Source organism: Ranitomeya imitator, chromosome 1 (assembly GCF_032444005.1).
Source record: "Ranitomeya imitator isolate aRanImi1 chromosome 1, aRanImi1.pri, whole genome shotgun sequence".
In the NCBI taxonomy this organism is placed as follows: domain Eukaryota; kingdom Metazoa; phylum Chordata; class Amphibia; order Anura; family Dendrobatidae; genus Ranitomeya; species Ranitomeya imitator.
Window position 1 is genome coordinate 300856179 of NC_091282.1, and position 25186 is coordinate 300881364.

At 48.0% G+C, this 25186-nt stretch overlaps 1 protein-coding gene across 3 annotated transcripts in view; it reads right to left on the reverse strand.

The window, feature by feature from the left end:
* SMPD4 (sphingomyelin phosphodiesterase 4) overlaps window positions 1–25186 on the reverse strand; it is a 92910-nt gene that overhangs the window by 16575 nt on the left and 51149 nt on the right. For all 3 annotated transcript variants that reach the window (XM_069757359.1, XM_069757366.1, XM_069757349.1), the window contains 2 exons: window positions 18207–18370; window positions 17917–18122 (listed from right to left, as the gene is read on the reverse strand). In XM_069757359.1, the coding sequence (XP_069613460.1) occupies window positions 17917–18122; window positions 18207–18370 (370 nt within the window). The remainder of the gene's footprint in view (window positions 1–17916; window positions 18123–18206; window positions 18371–25186) is intronic.

The window sequence follows — 25186 nt, forward strand, 5'->3', positions numbered from 1 at the left end:
AACGATCTTCTAGCTTAGGGAGACTTCGCTTCTCCCAGAAGGCACCTGGAATATGCAAATTAGCCTCCTGAAGCTTGAATCCCTGGTTTGGTGATGCTTTCGAAGCAGCTGGTCCCGGCTGTACCCAACGATCTTCTAGCTTAGGGAGACTTCGCTTCTCCCAGAAGGCACCTGGAATATGCAAATTAGCCTCCTGAAGCTTGAATCCCTGGTTTGGTGATGCTTTCGAAGCAGCTGGTCCCGGCTGTACCCAACGATCTTCTAGCTTAGGGAGACTTCGCTTCTCCCAGAAGGCACCTGGAATATGCAAATTAGCCTCCTGAAGCTTGAATCCCTGGTTTGGTGATGCTTTCGAAGCAGCTGGTCCCGGCTGTACCCAACGATCTTCTAGCTTAGGGAGACTTCGCTTCTCCCAGAAGGCACCTGGAATATGCAAATTAGCCTCCTGAAGCTTGAATCCCTGGTTTGGTGATGCTTTCGAAGCAGCTGGTCCCGGCTGTACCCAACGATCTTCTAGCTTAGGGAGACTTCGCTTCTCCCAGAAGGCACCTGGAATATGCAAATTAGCCTCCTGAAGCTTGAATCCCTGGTTTGGTGATGCTTTCGAAGCAGCTGGTCCCGGCTGTACCCAACGATCTTCTAGCTTAGGGAGACTTCGCTTCTCCCAGAAGGCACCTGGAATATGCAAATTAGCCTCCTGAAGCTTGAATCCCTGGTTTGGTGATGCTTTCGAAGCAGCTGGTCCCGGCTGTACCCAACGATCTTCTAGCTTAGGGAGACTTCGCTTCTCCCAGAAGGCACCTGGAATATGCAAATTAGCCTCCTGAAGCTTGAATCCCTGGTTTGGTGATGCTTTCGAAGCAGCTGGTCCCGGCTGTACCCAACGATCTTCTAGCTTAGGGAGACTTCGCTTCTCCCAGAAGGCACCTGGAATATGCAAATTAGCCTCCTGAAGCTTGAATCCCTGGTTTGGTGATGCTTTCGAAGCAGCTGGTCCCGGCTGTACCCAACGATCTTCTAGCTTAGGGAGACTTCGCTTCTCCCAGAAGGCACCTGGAATATGCAAATTAGCCTCCTGAAGCTTGAATCCCTGGTTTGGTGATGCTTTCGAAGCAGCTGGTCCCGGCTGTACCCAACGATCTTCTAGCTTAGGGAGACTTCGCTTCTCCCAGAAGGCACCTGGAATATGCAAATTAGCCTCCTGAAGCTTGAATCCCTGGTTTGGTGATGCTTTCGAAGCAGCTGGTCCCGGCTGTACCCAACGATCTTCTAGCTTAGGGAGACTTCGCTTCTCCCAGAAGGCACCTGGAATATGCAAATTAGCCTCCTGAAGCTTGAATCCCTGGTTTGGTGATGCTTTCGAAGCAGCTGGTCCCGGCTGTACCCAACGATCTTCTAGCTTAGGGAGACTTCGCTTCTCCCAGAAGGCACCTGGAATATGCAAATTAGCCTCCTGAAGCTTGAATCCCTGGTTTGGTGATGCTTTCGAAGCAGCTGGTCCCGGCTGTACCCAACGATCTTCTAGCTTAGGGAGACTTCGCTTCTCCCAGAAGGCACCTGGAATATGCAAATTAGCCTCCTGAAGCTTGAATCCCTGGTTTGGTGATGCTTTCGAAGCAGCTGGTCCCGGCTGTACCCAACGATCTTCTAGCTTAGGGAGACTTCGCTTCTCCCAGAAGGCACCTGGGATATGCAAATTAGCCTCCTGAAGCTTGAATCCCTGGTTTGGTGATGCTTTCGAAGCAGCTGGTCCCGGCTGTACCCAACGATCTTCTAGCTTAGGGAGACTTCGCTTCTCCCAGAAGGCACCTGGAATATGCAAATTAGCCTCCTGAAGCTTGAATCCCTGGTTTGGTGATGCTTTCGAAGCAGCTGGTCCCGGCTGTACCCAACGATCTTCTAGCTTAGGGAGACTTCGCTTCTCCCAGAAGGCACCTGGAATATGCAAATTAGCCTCCTGAAGCTTGAATCCCTGGTTTGGTGATGCTTTCGAAGCAGCTGGTCCCGGCTGTACCCAACGATCTTCTAGCTTAGGGAGACTTCGCTTCTCCCAGAAGGCACCTGGAATATGCAAATTAGCCTCCTGAAGCTTGAATCCCTGGTTTGGTGATGCTTTCGAAGCAGCTGGTCCCGGCTGTACCCAACGATCTTCTAGCTTAGGGAGACTTCGCTTCTCCCAGAAGGCACCTGGAATATGCAAATTAGCCTCCTGAAGCTTGAATCCCTGGTTTGGTGATGCTTTCGAAGCAGCTGGTCCCGGCTGTACCCAACGATCTTCTAGCTTAGGGAGACTTCGCTTCTCCCAGAAGGCACCTGGAATATGCAAATTAGCCTCCTGAAGCTTGAATCCCTGGTTTGGTGATGCTTTCGAAGCAGCTGGTCCCGGCTGTACCCAACGATCTTCTAGCTTAGGGAGACTTCGCTTCTCCCAGAAGGCACCTGGAATATGCAAATTAGCCTCCTGAAGCTTGAATCCCTGGTTTGGTGATGCTTTCGAAGCAGCTGGTCCCGGCTGTACCCAACGATCTTCTAGCTTAGGGAGACTTCGCTTCTCCCAGAAGGCACCTGGAATATGCAAATTAGCCTCCTGAAGCTTGAATCCCTGGTTTGGTGATGCTTTCGAAGCAGCTGGTCCCGGCTGTACCCAACGATCTTCTAGCTTAGGGAGACTTCGCTTCTCCCAGAAGGCACCTGGAATATGCAAATTAGCCTCCTGAAGCTTGAATCCCTGGTTTGGTGATGCTTTCGAAGCAGCTGGTCCCGGCTGTACCCAACGATCTTCTAGCTTAGGGAGACTTCGCTTCTCCCAGAAGGCACCTGGAATATGCAAATTAGCCTCCTGAAGCTTGAATCCCTGGTTTGGTGATGCTTTCGAAGCAGCTGGTCCCGGCTGTACCCAACGATCTTCTAGCTTAGGGAGACTTCGCTTCTCCCAGAAGGCACCTGGAATATGCAAATTAGCCTCCTGAAGCTTGAATCCCTGGTTTGGTGATGCTTTCGAAGCAGCTGGTCCCGGCTGTACCCAACGATCTTCTAGCTTAGGGAGACTTCGCTTCTCCCAGAAGGCACCTGGAATATGCAAATTAGCCTCCTGAAGCTTGAATCCCTGGTTTGGTGATGCTTTCGAAGCAGCTGGTCCCGGCTGTACCCAACGATCTTCTAGCTTAGGGAGACTTCGCTTCTCCCAGAAGGCACCTGGAATATGCAAATTAGCCTCCTGAAGCTTGAATCCCTGGTTTGGTGATGCTTTCGAAGCAGCTGGTCCCGGCTGTACCCAACGATCTTCTAGCTTAGGGAGACTTCGCTTCTCCCAGAAGGCACCTGGAATATGCAAATTAGCCTCCTGAAGCTTGAATCCCTGGTTTGGTGATGCTTTCGAAGCAGCTGGTCCCGGCTGTACCCAACGATCTTCTAGCTTAGGGAGACTTCGCTTCTCCCAGAAGGCACCTGGAATATGCAAATTAGCCTCCTGAAGCTTGAATCCCTGGTTTGGTGATGCTTTCGAAGCAGCTGGTCCCGGCTGTACCCAACGATCTTCTAGCTTAGGGAGACTTCGCTTCTCCCAGAAGGCACCTGGAATATGCAAATTAGCCTCCTGAAGCTTGAATCCCTGGTTTGGTGATGCTTTCGAAGCAGCTGGTCCCGGCTGTACCCAACGATCTTCTAGCTTAGGGAGACTTCGCTTCTCCCAGAAGGCACCTGGAATATGCAAATTAGCCTCCTGAAGCTTGAATCCCTGGTTTGGTGATGCTTTCGAAGCAGCTGGTCCCGGCTGTACCCAACGATCTTCTAGCTTAGGGAGACTTCGCTTCTCCCAGAAGGCACCTGGAATATGCAAATTAGCCTCCTGAAGCTTGAATCCCTGGTTTGGTGATGCTTTCGAAGCAGCTGGTCCCGGCTGTACCCAACGATCTTCTAGCTTAGGGAGACTTCGCTTCTCCCAGAAGGCACCTGGAATATGCAAATTAGCCTCCTGAAGCTTGAATCCCTGGTTTGGTGATGCTTTCGAAGCAGCTGGTCCCGGCTGTACCCAACGATCTTCTAGCTTAGGGAGACTTCGCTTCTCCCAGAAGGCACCTGGAATATGCAAATTAGCCTCCTGAAGCTTGAATCCCTGGTTTGGTGATGCTTTCGAAGCAGCTGGTCCCGGCTGTACCCAACGATCTTCTAGCTTAGGGAGACTTCGCTTCTCCCAGAAGGCACCTGGAATATGCAAATTAGCCTCCTGAAGCTTGAATCCCTGGTTTGGTGATGCTTTCGAAGCAGCTGGTCCCGGCTGTACCCAACGATCTTCTAGCTTAGGGAGACTTCGCTTCTCCCAGAAGGCACCTGGAATATGCAAATTAGCCTCCTGAAGCTTGAATCCCTGGTTTGGTGATGCTTTCGAAGCAGCTGGTCCCGGCTGTACCCAACGATCTTCTAGCTTAGGGAGACTTCGCTTCTCCCAGAAGGCACCTGGAATATGCAAATTAGCCTCCTGAAGCTTGAATCCCTGGTTTGGTGATGCTTTCGAAGCAGCTGGTCCCGGCTGTACCCAACGATCTTCTAGCTTAGGGAGACTTCGCTTCTCCCAGAAGGCACCTGGAATATGCAAATTAGCCTCCTGAAGCTTGAATCCCTGGTTTGGTGATGCTTTCGAAGCAGCTGGTCCCGGCTGTACCCAACGATCTTCTAGCTTAGGGAGACTTCGCTTCTCCCAGAAGGCACCTGGAATATGCAAATTAGCCTCCTGAAGCTTGAATCCCTGGTTTGGTGATGCTTTCGAAGCAGCTGGTCCCGGCTGTACCCAACGATCTTCTAGCTTAGGGAGACTTCGCTTCTCCCAGAAGGCACCTGGAATATGCAAATTAGCCTCCTGAAGCTTGAATCCCTGGTTTGGTGATGCTTTCGAAGCAGCTGGTCCCGGCTGTACCCAACGATCTTCTAGCTTAGGGAGACTTCGCTTCTCCCAGAAGGCACCTGGAATATGCAAATTAGCCTCCTGAAGCTTGAATCCCTGGTTTGGTGATGCTTTCGAAGCAGCTGGTCCCGGCTGTACCCAACGATCTTCTAGCTTAGGGAGACTTCGCTTCTCCCAGAAGGCACCTGGAATATGCAAATTAGCCTCCTGAAGCTTGAATCCCTGGTTTGGTGATGCTTTCGAAGCAGCTGGTCCCGGCTGTACCCAACGATCTTCTAGCTTAGGGAGACTTCGCTTCTCCCAGAAGGCACCTGGAATATGCAAATTAGCCTCCTGAAGCTTGAATCCCTGGTTTGGTGATGCTTTCGAAGCAGCTGGTCCCGGCTGTACCCAACGATCTTCTAGCTTAGGGAGACTTCGCTTCTCCCAGAAGGCACCTGGAATATGCAAATTAGCCTCCTGAAGCTTGAATCCCTGGTTTGGTGATGCTTTCGAAGCAGCTGGTCCCGGCTGTACCCAACGATCTTCTAGCTTAGGGAGACTTCGCTTCTCCCAGAAGGCACCTGGAATATGCAAATTAGCCTCCTGAAGCTTGAATCCCTGGTTTGGTGATGCTTTCGAAGCAGCTGGTCCCGGCTGTACCCAACGATCTTCTAGCTTAGGGAGACTTCGCTTCTCCCAGAAGGCACCTGGAATATGCAGATTAGCCTCCTGAAGCTTGAATCCCTGGTTTGGTGATGCTTTCGAAGCAGCTGGTCCCGGCTGTACCCAACGATCTTCTAGCTTAGGGAGACTTCGCTTCTCCCAGAAGGCACCTGGAATATGCAGATTAGCCTCCTGAAGCTTGAATCCCTGGTTTGGTGATGCTTTCGAAGCAGCTGGTCCCGGCTGTACCCAACGATCTTCTAGCTTAGGGAGACTTCGCTTCTCCCAGAAGGCACCTGGAATATGCAAATTAGCCTCCTGAAGCTTGAATCCCTGGTTTGGTGATGCTTTCGAAGCAGCTGGTCCCGGCTGTACCCAACGATCTTCTAGCTTAGGGAGACTTCGCTTCTCCCAGAAGGCACCTGGAATATGCAAATTAGCCTCCTGAAGCTTGAATCCCTGGTTTGGTGATGCTTTCGAAGCAGCTGGTCCCGGCTGTACCCAACGATCTTCTAGCTTAGGGAGACTTCGCTTCTCCCAGAAGGCACCTGGAATATGCAAATTAGCCTCCTGAAGCTTGAATCCCTGGTTTGGTGATGCTTTCGAAGCAGCTGGTCCCGGCTGTACCCAACGATCTTCTAGCTTAGGGAGACTTCGCTTCTCCCAGAAGGCACCTGGGATATGCAAATTAGCCTCCTGAAGCTTGAATCCCTGGTTTGGTGATGCTTTCGAAGCAGCTGGTCCCGGCTGTACCCAACGATCTTCTAGCTTAGGGAGACTTTGCTTCTCCCAGAAGGCACCTGGAATATGCAAATTAGCCTCCTGAAGCTTGAATCCCTGGTTTGGTGATGCTTTCGAAGCAGCTGGTCCCGGCTGTACCCAACGATCTTCTAGCTTAGGGAGACTTCGCTTCTCCCAGAAGGCACCTGGAATATGCAAATTAGCCTCCTGAAGCTTGAATCCCATAAACAATAAAAAGGAATACTTTGTTATCAGCAATATACAGATGTACAATACTTTTTTAGAAAACTTATTTAGTCCCAAACCAAACTCCCACCCCCCTTCCCCCCACCCTCTAGAGACCTGTCAAGAGTCGCCCCCCCTACTATATCATATATAAAAGTACAAGAAAAGGAAGATGACTTGTCAATAATACTCCCAATGGGGCAAAAGGCCTTTAGATCACATTGATTCAAGCCACGGGTTCCACAACCTATTAAAGAGGTCCATCTTGTTCCTCCTAGCGTAGATACTCCTCTCCAAAGCAATAATATGGTCCACTTGCTTCATAAAGTCTCTCCTTGTTGGTGGCTCTTCCCTAATCCAGAATTTGGCGATCAACTTTCGCGCAATAAATAACAGTCTAGCAATAACCATTTTATACAACTTATCAGTTATAATCTCCTCCACATAGCCCAAAACACATACCAAGGGATCCCGCGGCACAGTGCAACTGTATGCCAGTCCCACTTTATTCAGCACCACCACCCAGAAGGAGGACAACCTGGGGCACTGCCACAACATATGAAGGATGCCCGCCTCGGACTGCGAGCATCTAGGGCATTCTGAATTAGGTCTCAATCCGGCTTTGAATAACATGTCCGGGGTTCTATAAGCCCTATGAATGACAAATAATTGTGACAGCCTCCCAGGCTCGCTCATTGATATCTTGGGCACATAGTCCAGTACTGATTCCCAGTGGTCATTATCAATCGCCCCCAGGTCAGCCTCCCATTTCGCCCTTGCTCTAATAGGGTGCTCCTCCAAGAAAGAGAATAGAAGGAATTCATATATTCCCGAGATCACCCCCTTCGTGCCTCCCCCTACAAGGATAAAATCCAGCATAAGATCCACCTGGAACTCCACGGGTCCTCTCCTACACTGTGCCCGGTACGCATGAGAAAGACGGCGGTATTGAAACATCTCAGAGTCCGGGAGTAAAAACTCTTCCTGCAGTGCCTCAAAGTTTCTAATTCTGCCCTGGTGTAAAATCTGGCCCATCCGAGAGACGCCTGCCTCCTTCCAAATATGAAATCCCTCCATCTGTCTAAACTCTTGTAGGAAACAGTTATTCCAAATGGGTGAGAATCTAGTAAGTGCCCGCACTCCCCTAATCCCCTTAACTTTGTCCCAAATCTTGTGAATGAGCCTAATAGTACAAAATTTAGAACCTTTCTCACGGAAATGCCCCCCCTCCAGGCCCTCACTCAATACCTTCATCCCAATCAATGATCTCAGGCTACAGGGTGCCCGCGTCCCCCCTGACACATCACCCCATCCCTTGAAATGCTGACACTGTGAAGCCAAAAAATACAACCACGGATTAGGCAATGCCACCCCTCCCTCCGTCTTTGGTCTCTGTAGAGTTTCCTGTTTAAATCTGGGGCTCTTTCCACCCCAAATCAGCTCGCCAAACAAAGATCTAATCCTCCGAAATCTATTCTGCGATATCCATATAGGGGAGTTGTGCAGCACATAAAGTAGCTGCGGCATCACAATCATCTTTATCAGGTTTATCCTGCCGATTACTGATAGATGTAACTTTTTCCACGCCTGGACCTTAGTACGTATCTTACGCAGAAGAGGTGCCAAATTCAGTTCCTCAAAACTAGTCAAAGGGAGAGCGATCTGGATCCCCAAGTATTTAAATTTATCAACTAGCCTCAACCTTGTGAAATAGTCCCCCCCACCACCGTCACCACAATCCCCATCTATCAACATCATATTCGATTTGTCCCAATTGATCCTTAAGCCCGAGTAACTCCCAAATTCCTCAATAATGGCTTCCGTCTTAACCAGGGTCTCCTCAGAATCCTCCAAGAAAAGCAGAATATCATCAGCATATAACGCTACTTTTTCTTCTGTCTCCCCGTACATAAAACCCCTCACCTCCCGGGACCCTCTGATCTTCGCAGCGAGGGGTTCCACCGCCAAGGCAAAGAGCAGCGGGGACAGAGGGCAGCCCTGTCTAGTACCCCTAGACAAAGAAAAGGTCTCAGAGAGAGCGTCGTTCACTCTAATTTTGGCCACCGGAGAAGAGTACAACAGCCGCACCCAGGAAATAAATTTAGGTCCAAACCCCATTCGTTCCAGTACTGACCACAGATAGCTCCACTCCACGCAAACAAAAGCCTTATGGGCGTCTAAGGATACCACAACCCGTTTACCGACATTATTATTATTATTATTATTATTTATTATTATAGCGCCATTTATTCCATGGCGCTTTACATGTGAGGAGGGGTATACATAATAAAACAAGTACAATAATCTTGAACAATACAAGTCACAACTGGTACAGGAGGAGAGAGGACCCTGCCCGCGAGGGCTCACAATCTACAAGGGATGGGTGAGGATACAGTAGGTGAGGGTAGAGCTGGCCGTGCAGCGGTTTATCAGAAGGGATTTGCAAATTTAAAAATAACCTTCTCAGATTGAGTGCCGTTGATTTGTTGGGCATAAAGCCTGATTGATCCGGGTGAACCAGTCTGTCAATCACCCTGAACAACCTATTTGCCAAAGCTTTTGCCAGTATCTTAATGTCGGCCGTCAAAAGTGAGATTGGTCTATAGGATTCTGGTAGTTGTGGGTCCTTGTCGGCCTTAGGGATAACGACCACAATAGCCTCTCTCATTGATAAAGGTAGCTCCCCTCTTTCCAATGATCTATTATACACCTCCGACAATTTGGCCAACAAAGTTTCTTTCAGTACCTTATAAACCTCGGCTGGAATACCATCCGCCCCCGGAGCCTTACCCCCAGCAACCCCCGCCAAAGCGGCCCCCAATTCTTCCTCCCCAATCGGCTCCTCCAACACCTCACATTCTTCTCTGCTCAACCTAGGCAGGTCAATCCCCTCCAAGTAGCCCGTCATGTCCGCAGCCCCCCTCTCCACACTAGAAGTATATAATTTATCGTAGAATTTCCTAAACACTTCCAGAATTTGCTCCCCCCGAGTAACCAATGTTCCATCCTCCGTCTTAATGGAGTAGACATGCGAGGAGTCCCTCTGTGCAGACGCCACTACCGAAAGTAAATGCCCCACCTTTTCCCCCTCTGAATAGAAAGATGCTCTTTGAAAAGCCCGCAATCTCTCCGCCTTTCTCAAATATAATTGATTGACCTCCTGTTGAGCCTTCCTCATCCGACTCTGAGACTCCCTAGTGCAATGGGCCCCCAATGCCGCCTCAGCTGCCTTCAGTTCCTCCAGGACAGCTTGATCCTGTACTCTAGTCCTTGTCTTGTGTCGTGAAATGTCCCGAAACAAAATGCCCCTTAAATACGCCTTCATAGTGTCCCATACTACATGACATTCCGCACTACCATCGTTAATCTTAAAAAAACTCCTCTATCTCAGCTCCCACCCTTTCCATGTCCAAGAGTTGTAACCAGGAGGGGTGAACCCTCCATCCCATCTTCCGTGATCCAACCTGTTCTGATAGCTTTAATGAGACCTGAACTGGACTATGATCTGATAGAATCCTGGGATTATATTCCACCCCACTTAACAGTTCGTTCATCCCATCATTACCCAAGGCGACATCGATACGAGACATAGAACCATACGTGGTCGAGTAACAGGAATAAGAATATGTATTAGCATTGCGAACCCGCCATAAGTCAATCCAGCCTATTTCTCCAAGATAGTTCCCAAAAGGAGTGCCGTTCCCGTCCCTGCGTAGCGTAGCGTGATTACTCTTATCCCAGTGGTCGTCAGCAATGTTGTTCACATCTCCCACCACCAGAAGGGGAACCCCGACCCACCCTCTCATATGCTCCAAAATCTCTTGAATTTTCTTACCAGAATACGGTGGGGGTATATATAGTGAAACAATGCAAATCAAACGGTTAAAAATTTTACACACTAAAAGGACATACTGACCATCTTTATCAGTTTTTACCTCAATTTCCTCAAATGGAGTACTTGTATGGATCAAAACAAACACCCCCCTTGCATAATTAGAGAACGTCGAGTGATACGCCCTGCGCACCCATTTTTTCTGTAACATATCAACTTTTTCCTCCACTAAATGAGTTTCTTGCAGGCATATCACCGAGGGCCTCTGTTTCAATACAATAGGTACTGAAATATTGCCGCTCGCTTAGTAGCATCCGCTAGCCCCCTAACATTCCAACTTATAATATTAACATTCCCTCCCATTTCCTTAAAGAAAGATATAAGATGAGAATCGTCTCTCCCAGGTCTCCACCAATGCCCTCCTCCCCCCCCCTTCCCACCCCCCACCCCAACAACTAAACCAACCTTCCCCATCTGAAACTCAAAATAACTCAGATACTCCGAACTTTCTTTCTCTATATGAGAACTGAGGGCACTTGACATACCCTAGAACTAGGTCCTTTACCGTCCATCTCTCCCCCTCCCACCGCGACCAATATGAACTATTCATTGCGCCGCCGAACACAATACTGTAACAGTTAGGTGCAATTAGACCAACTACACCAGTCACATTCAAAAAGAACCCCTCCCCCAAAGAGAGGCAGAACCAGTAGAGTTATAAATCTTCAGAATCAGTCTCAACGGTTCCGATCAGTGCCAATTTTCTTGGCGTTAGTGTCCAGCCATTGCATCGCCTCCTCCGGACTTTGAAAAAATTGAACACGGTCCAGCGCCACCACCCTGAGCTTGGCTGGGTAGAGCATTGAGTATTTTAGGTCCAGTTCACGGAGCCGTCGCTTGACTTCACCAAACTTCATTCTAAGTTTCTGCACCGATGCTGAGTAATCCGGATAAATGGAGATCTGATTTCCGTTTATGCTCAGGCCATCACTGAGCCTAGCCTTCCTCAGTAGGGTTTCCCGATCCCGGTAGTCCAAAATTTTTGCCAATATAGCTCGAGGGGCAGAGCCAGGCGGCAGATGACGAGTGGGGACTCGATGAGCCCTCTCCACCGAGAAATGGTTGGTAAGGTCTGCTCCTCCCACCGAGTTCTTAAGCCATGCCTCAATATATTCAGTGGGGTTGTTTCCCTCCACCTTCTCCGGCACCCCGATTATTCTTAAATTGTTTCTCCGAGATCGATTTTCCAAATCATCTGTCTTGAATTCTAACTCTGCGATTCGTTGAATATATTTCTTTTCTCTTTTTAACAGTTCGTTTGTCTGATCCTCCACACTGCCCACACGCTCCTCCACCACCTCCACTCTTTTTTCCACTTTGCGCATAGCAGAGTTAAGGGACTTCATTTCAACTGTCAGATCATCCACCCTTAGATTCAGCGCGGCCAAAGCAGATTTGCAGTGTATAACGACAGAGAAAATGTCCTGCAGCGTTGGTTCCCCCATACTTGGCTGCTGCACCTCATCAGAATCATTAGTCTGCACAGGGCTAGCAGCAGGTGTCACATTTTCTGCACTGTGCACTCCCTGCGCCCTCCCTGGAGAACGTTGCACCTCCACTTCACTGGGGCTAACTTCCCCTCCACTTTTCTGCCTCATCAGGGCTTCCTCCTCACCAAGCCCCTCTGGACCCAGCAGCAGGGCTCCCCCCTCCTCCGTGCTGGCAAATCGCTCCAGCCGGGCTATTACCTCCAGCCTCCGGCGGTATGAAGCGCTGGCTCTGGCCGCCTTCTCCTCTGCCACGGCGCCATCTTGGGTTTTCGCGCCGGCTGCAGGCGCCGACTGCTTTTGGCGTGGCATCTCCGCTCCTCACCGCTCGTTGTCTCCGGTGCTTTCTCCCTCTCGCTGGGGACTTGCGGGGCCTCTCTGCCCGGTTTTCGGCGTTCGGCGGCGCCTTCAAAGGTGAGTCTTAGGAGCGGTGCGGGGAGAGAGATCCGTCGCACGTCCGCTCACATTACTCGCTAGGCCACGTCCCCACTTCACCCTTCTTTCTCAGCACTTCGATGTACGAGTTGAATACAGCACGATCCTCTGGCATGGGAGCCACCGATCCCATAGGCGAGCATATTCCACCCCACCCATGCTTGGGCAGCAGGGACTTCTTGGCATGAACCCTGCTGTCCTTGCTATTGCCCACATCATGCTGTACATCCCTACACAGAACTTCACTGTGGGCAGTGAATGCAGCAGGAACAAGCGGCCACAAGTTGGTGAAACGGGAGGAGCTGAGCCAAACGCCCAAGTTAATGTAGCGGGAACTACTGTACACTGGCGAGTGTAGGCTCTGTGGAGCGGGTTTGGACGAGATGACTTCCTTCTTCCACCTCCGTCCTCAGCTTTGTACATCTCTACACAGCGCTTCGATGTGAGTGCTGACTGCAACTGCCCCTGGAGCTGCTCTCCGCTACATCTGGTGAATGTGGCCCACTGTGTCCTCTACAGTATAAACATTTAGGAGTCAATTCTTCCTCTATTGGTCCACGTAGATACAGGTCTCAAGAGTGTCACTTGGTCATCCAACCTCATGGGGGCAATATTTTGGTTACAAACTGACACACGACATGCAAAATCTTATGCATATTAGAATAGAAAAACAAAAATGCGGAAGAAATGACCTGGGAAGGATATTTACATTAATAACCAAAGAGATCCCCATAATTAAATCCCTTTCCAACAATTCTAAATTTAGCTTTTATTATTCATGTTTAAAAATGTACGTGGTCATGATAAAAATTCTGTCCCTAATCTGCCACTGATATAATATATAAACAGTAGTGATGAGCGAGTGTACTCGTTGCCGGGGTTTTCCCGAGCATGCTCGGGTGACCTCCGAGTATTTGTTATTGCTCGGAGATATATTTTTCCTCACCTCAGTTGCATGATTTATGGCTTCCAGATACGCTGAATACATGTGAGGAATGCCTGTTTGTTAGGGAATCCCCACATATATTCAGCGTATCTGGAAGCCGTAAATCATGCAACTGAGGCGATGAAAACTATATCTCCGAGCAATAACAAATACTCGGGCAACGAGTATACTCGCTCATCACTAATATTTGCCTGGACTGATGGATGATGGCACCCCGGGGTGCCATCCCTATTTTGGCAGAACAGGACATATAATTTTAAAGGACACGTGTCCCCCCTTTGGTTAATAATGTAAATATATTCCTCCAAGGTCATTTCTTACCCATTTTTTGTTTTTCTAATATATTTATTCTCCTGGGTTTATTGCCCTCATTTGGGGACTTGTGTAAGGTGCAAATTAGATTAGATAAGGAGATTTTTGTTAACTCACCGTAAAATCTTTTTCTCAGAGCCAATCATTGGGGGACACAGGACCATGGGTGTTATGCTGCTGCCACTAGGAGGACACTAAGTAAACACAAAGAATTAACTCCTCCTCTGCCGTATACACCCCTTGACTGGCCAGTAATGACCCAGTTCGGTAGTAAAACAGTAGGAGTATAAGAAAACCAAGACAAGTAAACTATGTCAAAACTGAGGAACGACCAACAACTACAACCAGCCAATAGGCTAACAGGGTGGGTGCTGTGTCCTGCAATGATTGGCTCGGAGAAAAAGATTTTACGGTGAGTACACAAAAATCTCCTTTTTTCCTACGTCCCATTGGGGGACACAGGACCATGGGACGTCCTAAAGCAGTCCCTGGGTTGGGAGCAATTGCACTGCTAAAACCCCATGTACCACTGGCTTACTGAGGTACCGCTGTCTGCAGAATGCGCCTGTCAAGGGCAGCGTCTGCCGAAGCCTGGGTATGAACGTGATAGTGCTTCGTTAATGTATGCAGACTGGACCAAGTCGCAGCTTTGCAAAGCTGATGTGCTGACACCTGGTGCCGAATGGCCCAAGAGGCACCGACCGACTGAGTCGAATGCGCCATAATCCCTGCTGGGACAGGGGTGTTCCTAACGCGGTATGATTCCTGGATAGTTGAGCGAATCTACCTGGCTAGAGTGGCCTTTGAGGTGGCTAGACCTTTCCTATGTCCCTCCGGAAGCACGAAGAGAACATCCGACTTACGGAAGGGAGCCAATAATAGAAAAAACTTTGCACTCAGTAGTGAGAAAAATTATTTTGCTTCTTTTTATTATTAATGCATCCAGACAAAATTAAACGTTTTCGGTCCGGCAAAGGACCTTCATCAGACAATTCTTTAGTGTGAACTGGATGTAGAAGCAATCTAAGAAGGTATAAGGAGCATCCACAGATTATATAGGTTATATAACAGCCTGCTGCAATAGGTATGATCTGAGATATAGAACACCAATCACACAGGGAGGATAAAGCGCCGGGGTATGTGGCAACATCAGTTGCAGAGGCAAAGTGCTGTGTCCGGATCAGTGAGGAGGAAGTGTGGCAACGTGCCCATAGAACCTATTATTGTTCTATGGGTTGGAGACCCTACTTGAGCACCTACAAAAAACTTTTTTCTATTGAGTGTCGTGTTTTCTTCTACTATTACGGAAGGGAGCTGTCCGAGAGATGTACCGCCGAAGAGCCCTAACTACATCAAGAGTAAGAGAGCTTTATCGATACGATGGGTTGGTGCCGGACAAAATGACGGCAAGACAATGTCCTCATTTAGGTGAAAAGAGGAGACGACTTTAGGTAGGAAAGAGGGAGAAGTCCTCAAAAACTGCCTTGTCTGGGTGAAAAATCAGAAAAGGCGTCGGCAAATGAGCCGCCAACTCAGAGACTCGCCTGATTGACGTAATCGCCACTAGAAAAACCACCTTCCATGAAAGGAGGGTGAGAGAGATGCCCTTCAATGGTTCGAAAGGGGCCTCCTGAAGAACTCCGAGAACCAAGTTCAGATCCCATGAAGCCAATGGCATTCTATAGAGAGGGACCATCCGGGAGACTCCTTGGATGAACATCTTAACCGGCAGTCTGGAAGCGATCTTTCGTTGGAATAGAACTGACAATGCTGACACTTGTCCCTTGAGCGAGCCTAGGGCAAGGTCTGACTCTAAACCTGATTGAAGGAACTCCAGAATGGACGGAATGGAAAACACCAGAGGATGGATACGGGTTTCCTAGCACGAATCATGATAGAAGAAACCCCTGGAGAAAATCCGGCTTGGGCTAAAATCCAGGATTCAACAGCCACGCCGTCAAAGACAGGGCCCCGGAGTTCTGGTGGCAAATCGGGCCCTGTGAGAGAAGATCCATGCGATCTGGAAGTCGCCAGGGGACCTCGGTGACCATTTGGACAAGTTCCGCGTACCATGCTCAGCACGGTTAGTCCGGCGCGACAAGGATCACCGGTCTCCTCTCTGCCCTGATCTTCTTGATGACCCTCTGGAGAAGAGGAGGAAATATGTACGGCCGCTGGAACCGATGCTACGACAGAACCAGAGCATCTGCTCCAATGGCGCAAGGATCGCGGGATCGAGCAATGAACTGGGGAACCTGGTTGCTTAGCCTTGAGGCCATGAGATCCACATCCAGCGTCCCCCAGCAAAGACAAATCTGCTGGAAAACTTCCGGATGGAGGGACCACTCGCCTGAGGCAAGACCTTGCGACTGAGGAAGTCCGCTTCCCAATTCTCCACACCCGGTATGTGGATCGCCGAGATGAGCGAACGATTGGTCTCGGCCCAGCGTAGGATGTGGGTGACTTCGCGCATGGCTGCCCTGCTGCGGGTTCCCCCTTGCAGGTTGATATACGCCACGGCCATGGCATTGTCAGATTGGATTCTGATGGGATGGCCTGCGAGAAGGTGGTAAAAATTGCGTAAGGCAAGTGTGATCGCTCGAATCAACAAGATATTGATTGGGAGACGTGACTCTCGTGTGCAACAACGACCCTGTGCCGTGTGGTGATTGAAAACTGCGCCCCAGCCCAAAAGGCTGGAATCGGTGGTCACCACTAACCAGTGCAGCGGTAGAAAGGACTTCCCTTGGTTCAGGGAGGACTGTAGCATCCACCACCTGATGGTCTGTCTGACCTGTGGGGACAGGCGAAAACGTCGGTCGAGGGAGAACGGACTCATGTCCCAGGCTAACAGCAGCGCCTGTTGCAGGGGACGGAGATGGAACTGTGCAAACGGAACGGCTTCCATTGCCACAACCATTTTCCCAAGGATGCGCATAGTGAAGCGAATGGAGTGAGGGACTGGGCGGGAGAGCTTGCGCGCTCCCTGTTGTAAGGACAAAACCTTATCTGGAGGGAGAATGACTAACTCGCGGGAAGAATCCAAAATCATGCCCAGGAAGCAGATTTGCTGAGCCGGCACTGGAGAAGATTACTCGAAGTTGATTTTTACAGAAAATAAAAATAAAAATGGTGGGGTCTGAAAACAGACCCAAGTGCCTCCTACAGACACTAAGCAAGAACTGGGTCATTACTGGACAGTCAAGGGGTGTATACTGCAGAGGAGGAGTTAATTCTTTATGTATTTACTTAGCGTCCTCCTAGTGGCAAGCAGCATAACACCCATGGTCCTGTGTCCCCCAATGAGTCGTAGGATAAAGATAAATATAAAGATTGTTAGTTTTATTAGTATTTATTTTTCATTTCTTGTGCCTAACTATTCATCAATCCCCATTTATTTTTCCTCTTCTATTTTATTTTTATGTATTGCATTGGTCATCTTTTTGGGTTATTTACTGAGGAGACATAAGTTCACCGAAATGACTAAAATGAACCCCTTCACCCCGAAGCCTGTTATCATCTTTCTGACCACTGTCACTTTATGAGGTTATAACTCTAGAGACATTGTACTTCATATTGGTGGTAAATTTAGGTAGACATTTTTTGTACTTATTTGTGAAAATATAGGAATTTTGGAGAAAATGGCACAAAAACATAATAACCCAAAGTGGTATGCTGTAAATCCATCCCACGCCGATCCCAGACTCCGCTACATCCGGATGCTTTGGTGAGCGATGACAGGCTGAGAGCTGGTCTCGCTGATCGCAGGGAGACCAAGCTAGGATGATGACAGTTGTAGTCAGCACCTGGGAACAGCGCTAACTGTACTGCTTTTCCCAGCTGCCGGTACGTGTCATACGGATGTCATGCATGTCATCAATGTGTACGTGTGCAGGACATATTGCTGACGGAAAAAGTGACATGTCTACATGTTTGGCATAAGGACACACGGCCCGTGGAAACACAATGACATGTGCGCAGACCCACAGATTTGAATGGATCCATGTGTAAGTGTCTACAGTCCAGTTTGTTTGCACCTTGAGGATTTGGCCAAGTAGGCGGCACAAGCTGTTCAGAACTGCTAAGCTCAGTAACTTAGTGCAGCGCTGTTGACAGAATGTCAGCACTTCAGTCAATAAGACACCAGGAACAGCGGTGGACTCTGCGCTGGACCCACCCTCCTCAGGTCCCATCCAGCATCTCTGCCTTTGGATTGGTGCAGGGTGACCTAACATGAACAGCACTGCAGCCAATCACTGGTCTTAGAAGGCTGTGCACTCTACATTGGCAGTGATTGGCTACAGTTATGTCTTATCCATAACACTACACTTACCAGATTTCTTGTCTCACTACCAAACATTTGTGTATACTGGAAATCCTGCCCCTCCAGGCTGTACACATGACTCTTGATCCTGAAAGCAGCATCTGTAATCGGTGGCTGCCAAGATGAAAAGAAGCTTCCACCAAGGTTGGGGGACATAAGAAGTCGGTGCTGCCGATGGGGAATAACAGGCTCTGGTTCTAGTAGTAATTGCTCGCCTGTAAAGATTGTGAACAAGTGCTTAATATATGTACAGCTGATGACAAGCACATCTGACATTGAACGAAGGTTTTATTTTTTACCTTTCTGGATCATCTCTGTTAGATTTGGTTGGGAAAAAACCTTTGCTACTCTGAAGAGCATTAGTGCATTCTTGGGGCTGACAAGGTCACTACGAATGGCGCGGTTCAAATAACGGAGGAAGAGCTTTGTATACATCAGCAAGTTTTCCTGCACAAATGGAGCCCTGTTGGAAGAGAACAGACTTATAAATGTATTTGTACTGCATTCTAAAATGTTTATGCATAACAATTTTGACTTAAAAAGGGCCAGTCATGTCTGATAATGCTATTAACCAGCAGAAATAGGGTTAATCTCCACCCTAAGGCTATGTTCACATATTGCGTTTTTGTTGCATTTTTTTTTGCTGCGTATTTTAAGCTGCTTTTACATCAGCAAAGTCTATGAGATTTCAGAAATCTCATGCATATGCATTTTTTTTTCCTGACTGATTTGGAAAACTGCAGCGTGTCACTTTTTTGGCATTTTTTTAACCCCTTTACCCCCAAGGGTGGTTTGCACGTTATGGACCGGGCCAATTTTTACAATTCTGACCACTGTCCCTTTATGAGGTTATAACTCTGGAACGCTTCAACGGATCCCGGTGATTCTGACATTGTTTTCTCGTGACATATTGTACTTCATGATAGTGGTAACATTTCTTTGATATTACCTGCGTTTATTTGTGAAAAAAACGGAAATATGGCGAAAATTTTGAAAATGTCGCAATTTTCCAACTTTGAATTTTTATGCAATTAAATCACAGAGATATGTCAAACAAAATACTTAATAAGTAACATTTCCCACATGTCTACTTTACATCAGCACAATTTTGGAACCAAAATTTTTATTTGTTAGGGAGTTATAAGGGTTAAAAGTTGACCAGCAATTTCTCATTTTTACAACACCATTTTATTTTAGGGACCACATCTCATTTGAAGTCATTTTGAGGGGTCTATATGATAGAAAATACCCAAGTGTGACACCTTTCTAAAAACTGCACCCCTCAAAGTTCTCAAAACCACATTCAAGAAGTTTATTAAACCCTTCAGGTGTTGCACAGGAATGTTTGGAATGTTTAAATAAAAATTAACATTTAACTTTTTTCACAAAAAATTTACTTCAGCTCCAATTTGTTTTATTTTACCAAGGGTTACAGGAGAAAATGGACCCCAAACCTTGTTGTACAATTTGTCCTGAGTACGCCGATACCCCATAAGTGGAGGTAAATCACTGTTTGGGCGCATGACAGAGCTTGGAAGCGAAGGAGCGCCATTTGACTTCTCAATGCAAAATTGACTGGAATTGAGATGGGACGCCATGTTGCGTTTGGAGAGCCACTGATGTGCCTAAACATTGAAACCCCCCACAAGTGACACCATTTTGGAAAGTAGACCCCCTAAGGAACTTATCTAGATGTGTGGTGAGCACTTTGACCCACCAAGTGCTTCACAGAAGTTTATAATGCAGAACCGTAAAAATAAAAAATCATTTTTTTTCACAAAAATTATCTTTTCGCCCCAAATTTTTTATTTTCCCAATGGTAAGAGAAGAAATTGGAACCAAAAAGTTGTTGTACAATTTGTCCTGAGTACGCTGATACCCCATATGTGGGGGTAAACCACTGTTTGGGCGCATGGGAGAGCTCGGAAGGGAAGGAGCGCCGTTTGACTTTTCAATGCAAAGTTCACAGGAATTGAGATGAGACGCCATGTTGCGTTTGGAGAGCCACTGAAGTGCCTAAACATTGAAACCCCCCACAAGTGACACCATTTTGGAAAGTAGACCCCCTAAGGAACTTATCTAGATGTGTGGTGAGCACTTTGACCCACCAAGAGCTTCACAGAAGTTTATAATGCAGAGCCGTAAAAATAAAACAAAAATTTTTTCCCACAAAAATTATTTTTTAGTCCCCAGTTTTGTATTTTCCCGAGGCTAACAGGAGAAATTGGACCCCAAAAGTTGTTGTGCAATTTGTCCTGAGTGCGCTGATACCCCATATGTGGGGGGGAACCACCGGTTGGGCGCATGGGAGGGCTTGGAAGGGAAGGAGCGCCATTTGGAATGCAGACTTAGATGTCTGCAGGCGTCACATTGCGTTTGCAGAGCCCCTAATGTACCTAAACAGTAGAAACCCCCCAAAAGTGACCCCATATTGGAAACTAGACCCCACCCACGAACTTATCTGGATGTGTTGTGAGAAGTTTGAGCCCCCAAGTGTTTCACTACAATTTATAACGCAGAGCCGTGAAAATAAAAAATCTTTTTTTTTCCCACAAAAATTATATTTTAGCCCCCAGTTTTGTATTTTCCCAAGGGTAACAGGAGAAATTGGACCCCAAAAGTTGTTGTCCAATTTGTCCTGAGTACGCTGATACCCCATATGTTGGGGTAAACTCCTGTTTGGACACACGGGAGAGCTCGGAAGGGAAGGAGCACTGTTTTACTTTTTCAACGCAGAATTGGCTGGAATTGAGATCAGATGCCATGTCGCATTTGGAGAGCCCCTGATGTGCCTAAACAGTGGAAACCCCCCAATTATAACTGAAACCCTAATCCAAACACACCCCTAATCCCAACAGTAACCCTAACCACACCTCTAACCCAGACACAACCCTAACCCTAATCCCAACCCTATTCCCAACCGCAAATGTAATCCAAACCCTACCCCTAACTTTAGCCCCAACCCTAACTGTAGCCTTAACCCTAACTGTAGCCCTAACCCTAGCTCTAACCATAACCCTAACCCTAGCCCTAATGGGAAAATGGAAATAAATACAATTTTTTTAATTTTTTTATTTTTCTCTAACTAAAGGGGTGATGAAGGGGGGTTTGATTTACTTTTATAGCAGCTTTTTTAGCGGATTTTTATGATTGGTAGCAGTCACACACTGAAAGACGCTTTTTATTACAAAAAATATTTTTTGCGTTACCACATTTTGAGAGCTATAATTTTTCCATATTTGAGTCCACAGAGTCATGTGAGGTCTTGTTTTTTGCGGGACGAGTTGACATTTTTATTGGTAACATTTTCGGGCACGTGACATTTTTTGATCGCTTTTTATTCCGATTTTTGTGAGGCAGAATTACCAAAAACCAGGTATTCATGAATTTCTTTTGGGGAAGGCGTTTATACCGTTCCGCGTTTGGTAAAATTGATAAAGCAGTTTTATTCTTCTGGTCAGTACGATTACAGCGATACCTCATTTATATCATTTTTTTTATGTTTTGGCGCTTTTATACGATAAAAACTATTTTATAGAAAAAAATAGGGATTTTTGTGTACTCACCGTAAAATCCTTTTCTCCGAGCCATTCATTGGGGGGACATAGACCGTGGGGTGTATGCTGCTGCCAATAGGAGGCTGACACTAAGTGATACAAAAAAAAAAAAAGTTAGCTCCTCCCCTGCAGTATATACCCTCCTGCTGGCTCTCAGCTAACCAGTTCGGTGCAAAAGCAGTAGGAGATCAATAACAATATATGAGCGTATAGCATGTCATATTCTAAAAAACAAGCATAAGCTAATAACAGGGTGGGAGCTGTGTCCCCCAATGAATGGCTCGGAGAAAAGGATTTTACGGTGAGTACACAAAAATCCCTATTTCTCCTTCGCCTCACTGGGGGACACAGACCGTGGAACGTCCCAAAGCAGTCCCTGGGTGAGGACAACAATAGATCAGGCCCTGTGTAACCGCTACTTACAAGTGCGCCACCGCGGCCTGCAGAGTCCGCCTGCCCAGACTCACATCTGTGGAAGTGTGGGAATTATAGTGCTTCAAGAATGCATGCGGACTGGATGAATCCGCAAGCTTGCAGGCAGGTGACATCTAGCACGGAAGGACTCCTGGATGGTGAAAAGAATTCACCATGTTATCATGGTCGATGAAACGGCTAAACCCTTCCTGAAAATGACAGGAAGCCTTCCTCTACCGTCAGGAGGCCCAAATAAAATGTCCAACCTTCAGAAGGACGCTGTCCTCAAGACGTACCTACTCAGAGCACTCACTTCGTCCAGAATATGGGGGATCTTATTCCATTTTGTGGACTGGAGCCAAAAGAGATGAGGGAAGAACTATGCCCTCATAACAGTGGTAATACAGTACCACCTTGGTAACAAGGGATGGAGATGGCCTGAGGACAACCTTGCCTCGAAGGTAATAAGGGAAAAAAGTCTGAAAGAGCAGAGAAGCTAGCTCCGAAGACTCGTCAGAGTGAGAATATCGCAGAGGAGAACGGGACGACTTTCCCTGATCGTAAAGTCTGCCCGGATGAAAAAGGAGCCTACCGTAAGGCTCCTAGGAATGATAAGGTCCCAATGATCTAACGGTATGCGATAGGGAAGAACTATGTGTGAAAACTCCCTGTGAGAAAGTCCCTACTTGCAGTTGTGCTGCGATAAGGCGAGAAGATACTAGCTCCGCAAACAAAAAAACGGACGTGGTCAGTGCGGATCTCTGAGGATCACTGGGGCCCCTTTCTGCTTCCGAAAGGCTTTCGGAAGCAGTGGAAGGGGAGTTATGGAAACTGGTACCACGGCAGAACCAGAGCATGGAGCGATGGCTCTTGGATCTCGAGGCCGAACCACGAACTTGAGTACATTGGCCTTCAGTCTGGATGTCATCCCACCTACAACTGGAGAGCTCCAGTAAGGACAGATCTGATGGAAGACTTCGGGGTGAAGTTCCCACTGACTTGAGGCGGAACCCTGACGGCTGAATTTGTTTGCCGTTCAGAGTTCTACTTCTGGGATATATACTGCCGAGATCACCGAATAATAGACTTCGGCCCATCAGAGAAAGTGAGGTACCTCGGTCATGGCGCCTGATCGTGGGTACCTGCTAGATGACAGACGTAAGGCACCGCCGTGGCATTATCCAATTGAATTCGGATAGGGTGACCCGCCAGAAGGCAGTGGACCTGATGTAAGACTACCGTTCGGATCTCCAGAACAATGATGGGGAGAAGAAGACTGGCATTGGTAGTTACTAATAACCATTGAACCGGGAGAAAGGCCCTGGATAAAGAAGGAGCTCAGAGACTATTGTCTGAAAGTCTATTTGACTTGCTGAAAACGAGCGGAGCGAAGGAAACCGTTTCGATTGTCGTCACCATTTTTGCTCAGAACTCTCTTAGCAAATCGAATGAAATGAGGGGTGAGTAAACAAGTCCTCAGAACTCTCCTTGCGCGAGCTCCCTGTTGAAGGGCCATGACCTTGTCTCGAGGAAGAATTACCATCCTTCTAGAAGTGTGCAGGATCATCCTCAAAAAGGATATCTGCTGGGCTGGAAATGAGGAGAACTTGTCTAAGTGTAGCTGCCAGCCCAGGAGAGAAGGTATCGCAAGAGATATAGACGACTCAGCGTAGTCCTGGAAGGGCGGCTAGACAGACCAAACAGGGCAGGACGAGCACGCCTCTAGAGTGCAAGAGAAACATGACATCCGCCATGACCCGAGCAAACACTCTGGGTGCGGAAGCAAGGCCAAAGGACAAGGTTGTGACATGAAAATGCTGTTGACGAATGGAAAGGCGAAGGAATTTTTGCAGAGGGCAAGCAACCCGAATGTCGATGGATGCCGGAAACTGCACTTTTTTCTGTTGAAGTAATGGCTGAGCGGAGGAACTCCATCCAAAGAAGGAGGACCATGTCAAAGATTGTTAGAAGTTTGAGGTCCAGGGTCGATCTTACTTTTCGTTCCCCTGTTTGGAACCAAGATCCCTTAGATCTAGACTGTGCTGGACAATCCTTATACAATCCTTTGTCAGTCTCCCGCTCAAAGGATTTGATTGGCCAGTTGTTGCTGGTGTGAATCAAGGTAGTTAAGGTCTCCAGCCAGGAGACCATTGCTCTAGCAATCCATGCGGCCGCTAGGGAGGATAGAGCGCTGGACTCGAAGCCGCAAGACGGAACGAACCAGATTTGCTATCTGACAGTCCGTGGTATTTTTAATTGATGACCCATCAGGTAGGGATACTGGTAGGAATACCACAGGAGATTCTACCCGGTTAATCTGCCCCATGGCAGAATGTGCGGCTGCATCCAGCAGGTCATAGTCTCTTGCCATCTCCTCTTTTCACGGTGCAGAGAAAAAAATTAGGCACCCTCGATCCATCAACCTCTTAACAGGGAAGTGGAGAGGAATTGTCCGCCTTCTTGCATCATCCACTAAATAGTGGTGATGCAGAGGGGGGAGCTCGTACGCCAAAAAGGGTGCCTCTATATGTCCACAGAGTACAGGTCTCCAGGTGGACAGGACAGGTTGTCTGGCGTTAGGCCTGGATGCAGAAGAGGAAACATGGAGACGACACTCCGTGTGCTCGTCTGTTGATGGTGTGGGGAGATCGGTGCCCTTTAAAGGACCCGTCGCCCTTAAAAAACAGGCCAGGCATGGCATCCCACGTAGAGGCTTCTGTCCAGTGAATCGCTTATCCGAATTGAAAGGCAAATGCTCTCGAGGGAGTTTAGTCTCTGAAGCTCTGGCAAGCTCAGGCAATATCCAATCCATATTCAGAGCCTTGTTGTCATCAAATCATTGGTGAGGGAGCAGGAAACGAAAAACTTCCGTTTTCTAGATGCCTGTATGTTTCTAGACGCCTGCACGTTTCTAGAATACTTGCGGCCCCTGCTAGCCGACGGCTCCCATGTAGGATAGGGACCATGTATATTGGTCCTGCGAGCACTCCAAACACAGAGGGTACACAGAGGGATTCAATCTCTTGGTCAGAGAACCATGGATTGGTCAGTGAATAAGTCCACTGAGGGGAACTAGAGGATAAAGCTGGGGTCGGCGGCGGAGGGCTCCTCGGACTGATCAAGCGCCTTTAAGACCAGGAAATATTGGTCATACGCCTTTAAGACCAGGGAATACTGGTTATGCGCCTTTAAGAACAGAGAATACTGGTCATGCGCCTTTAAGATCAGGGAATACTGGTCATGCGCCTTTAAGACCAGAGAATACTGGTCATGCGCCTTTAAGACCAGAGAATACTGGTCATGCGCCT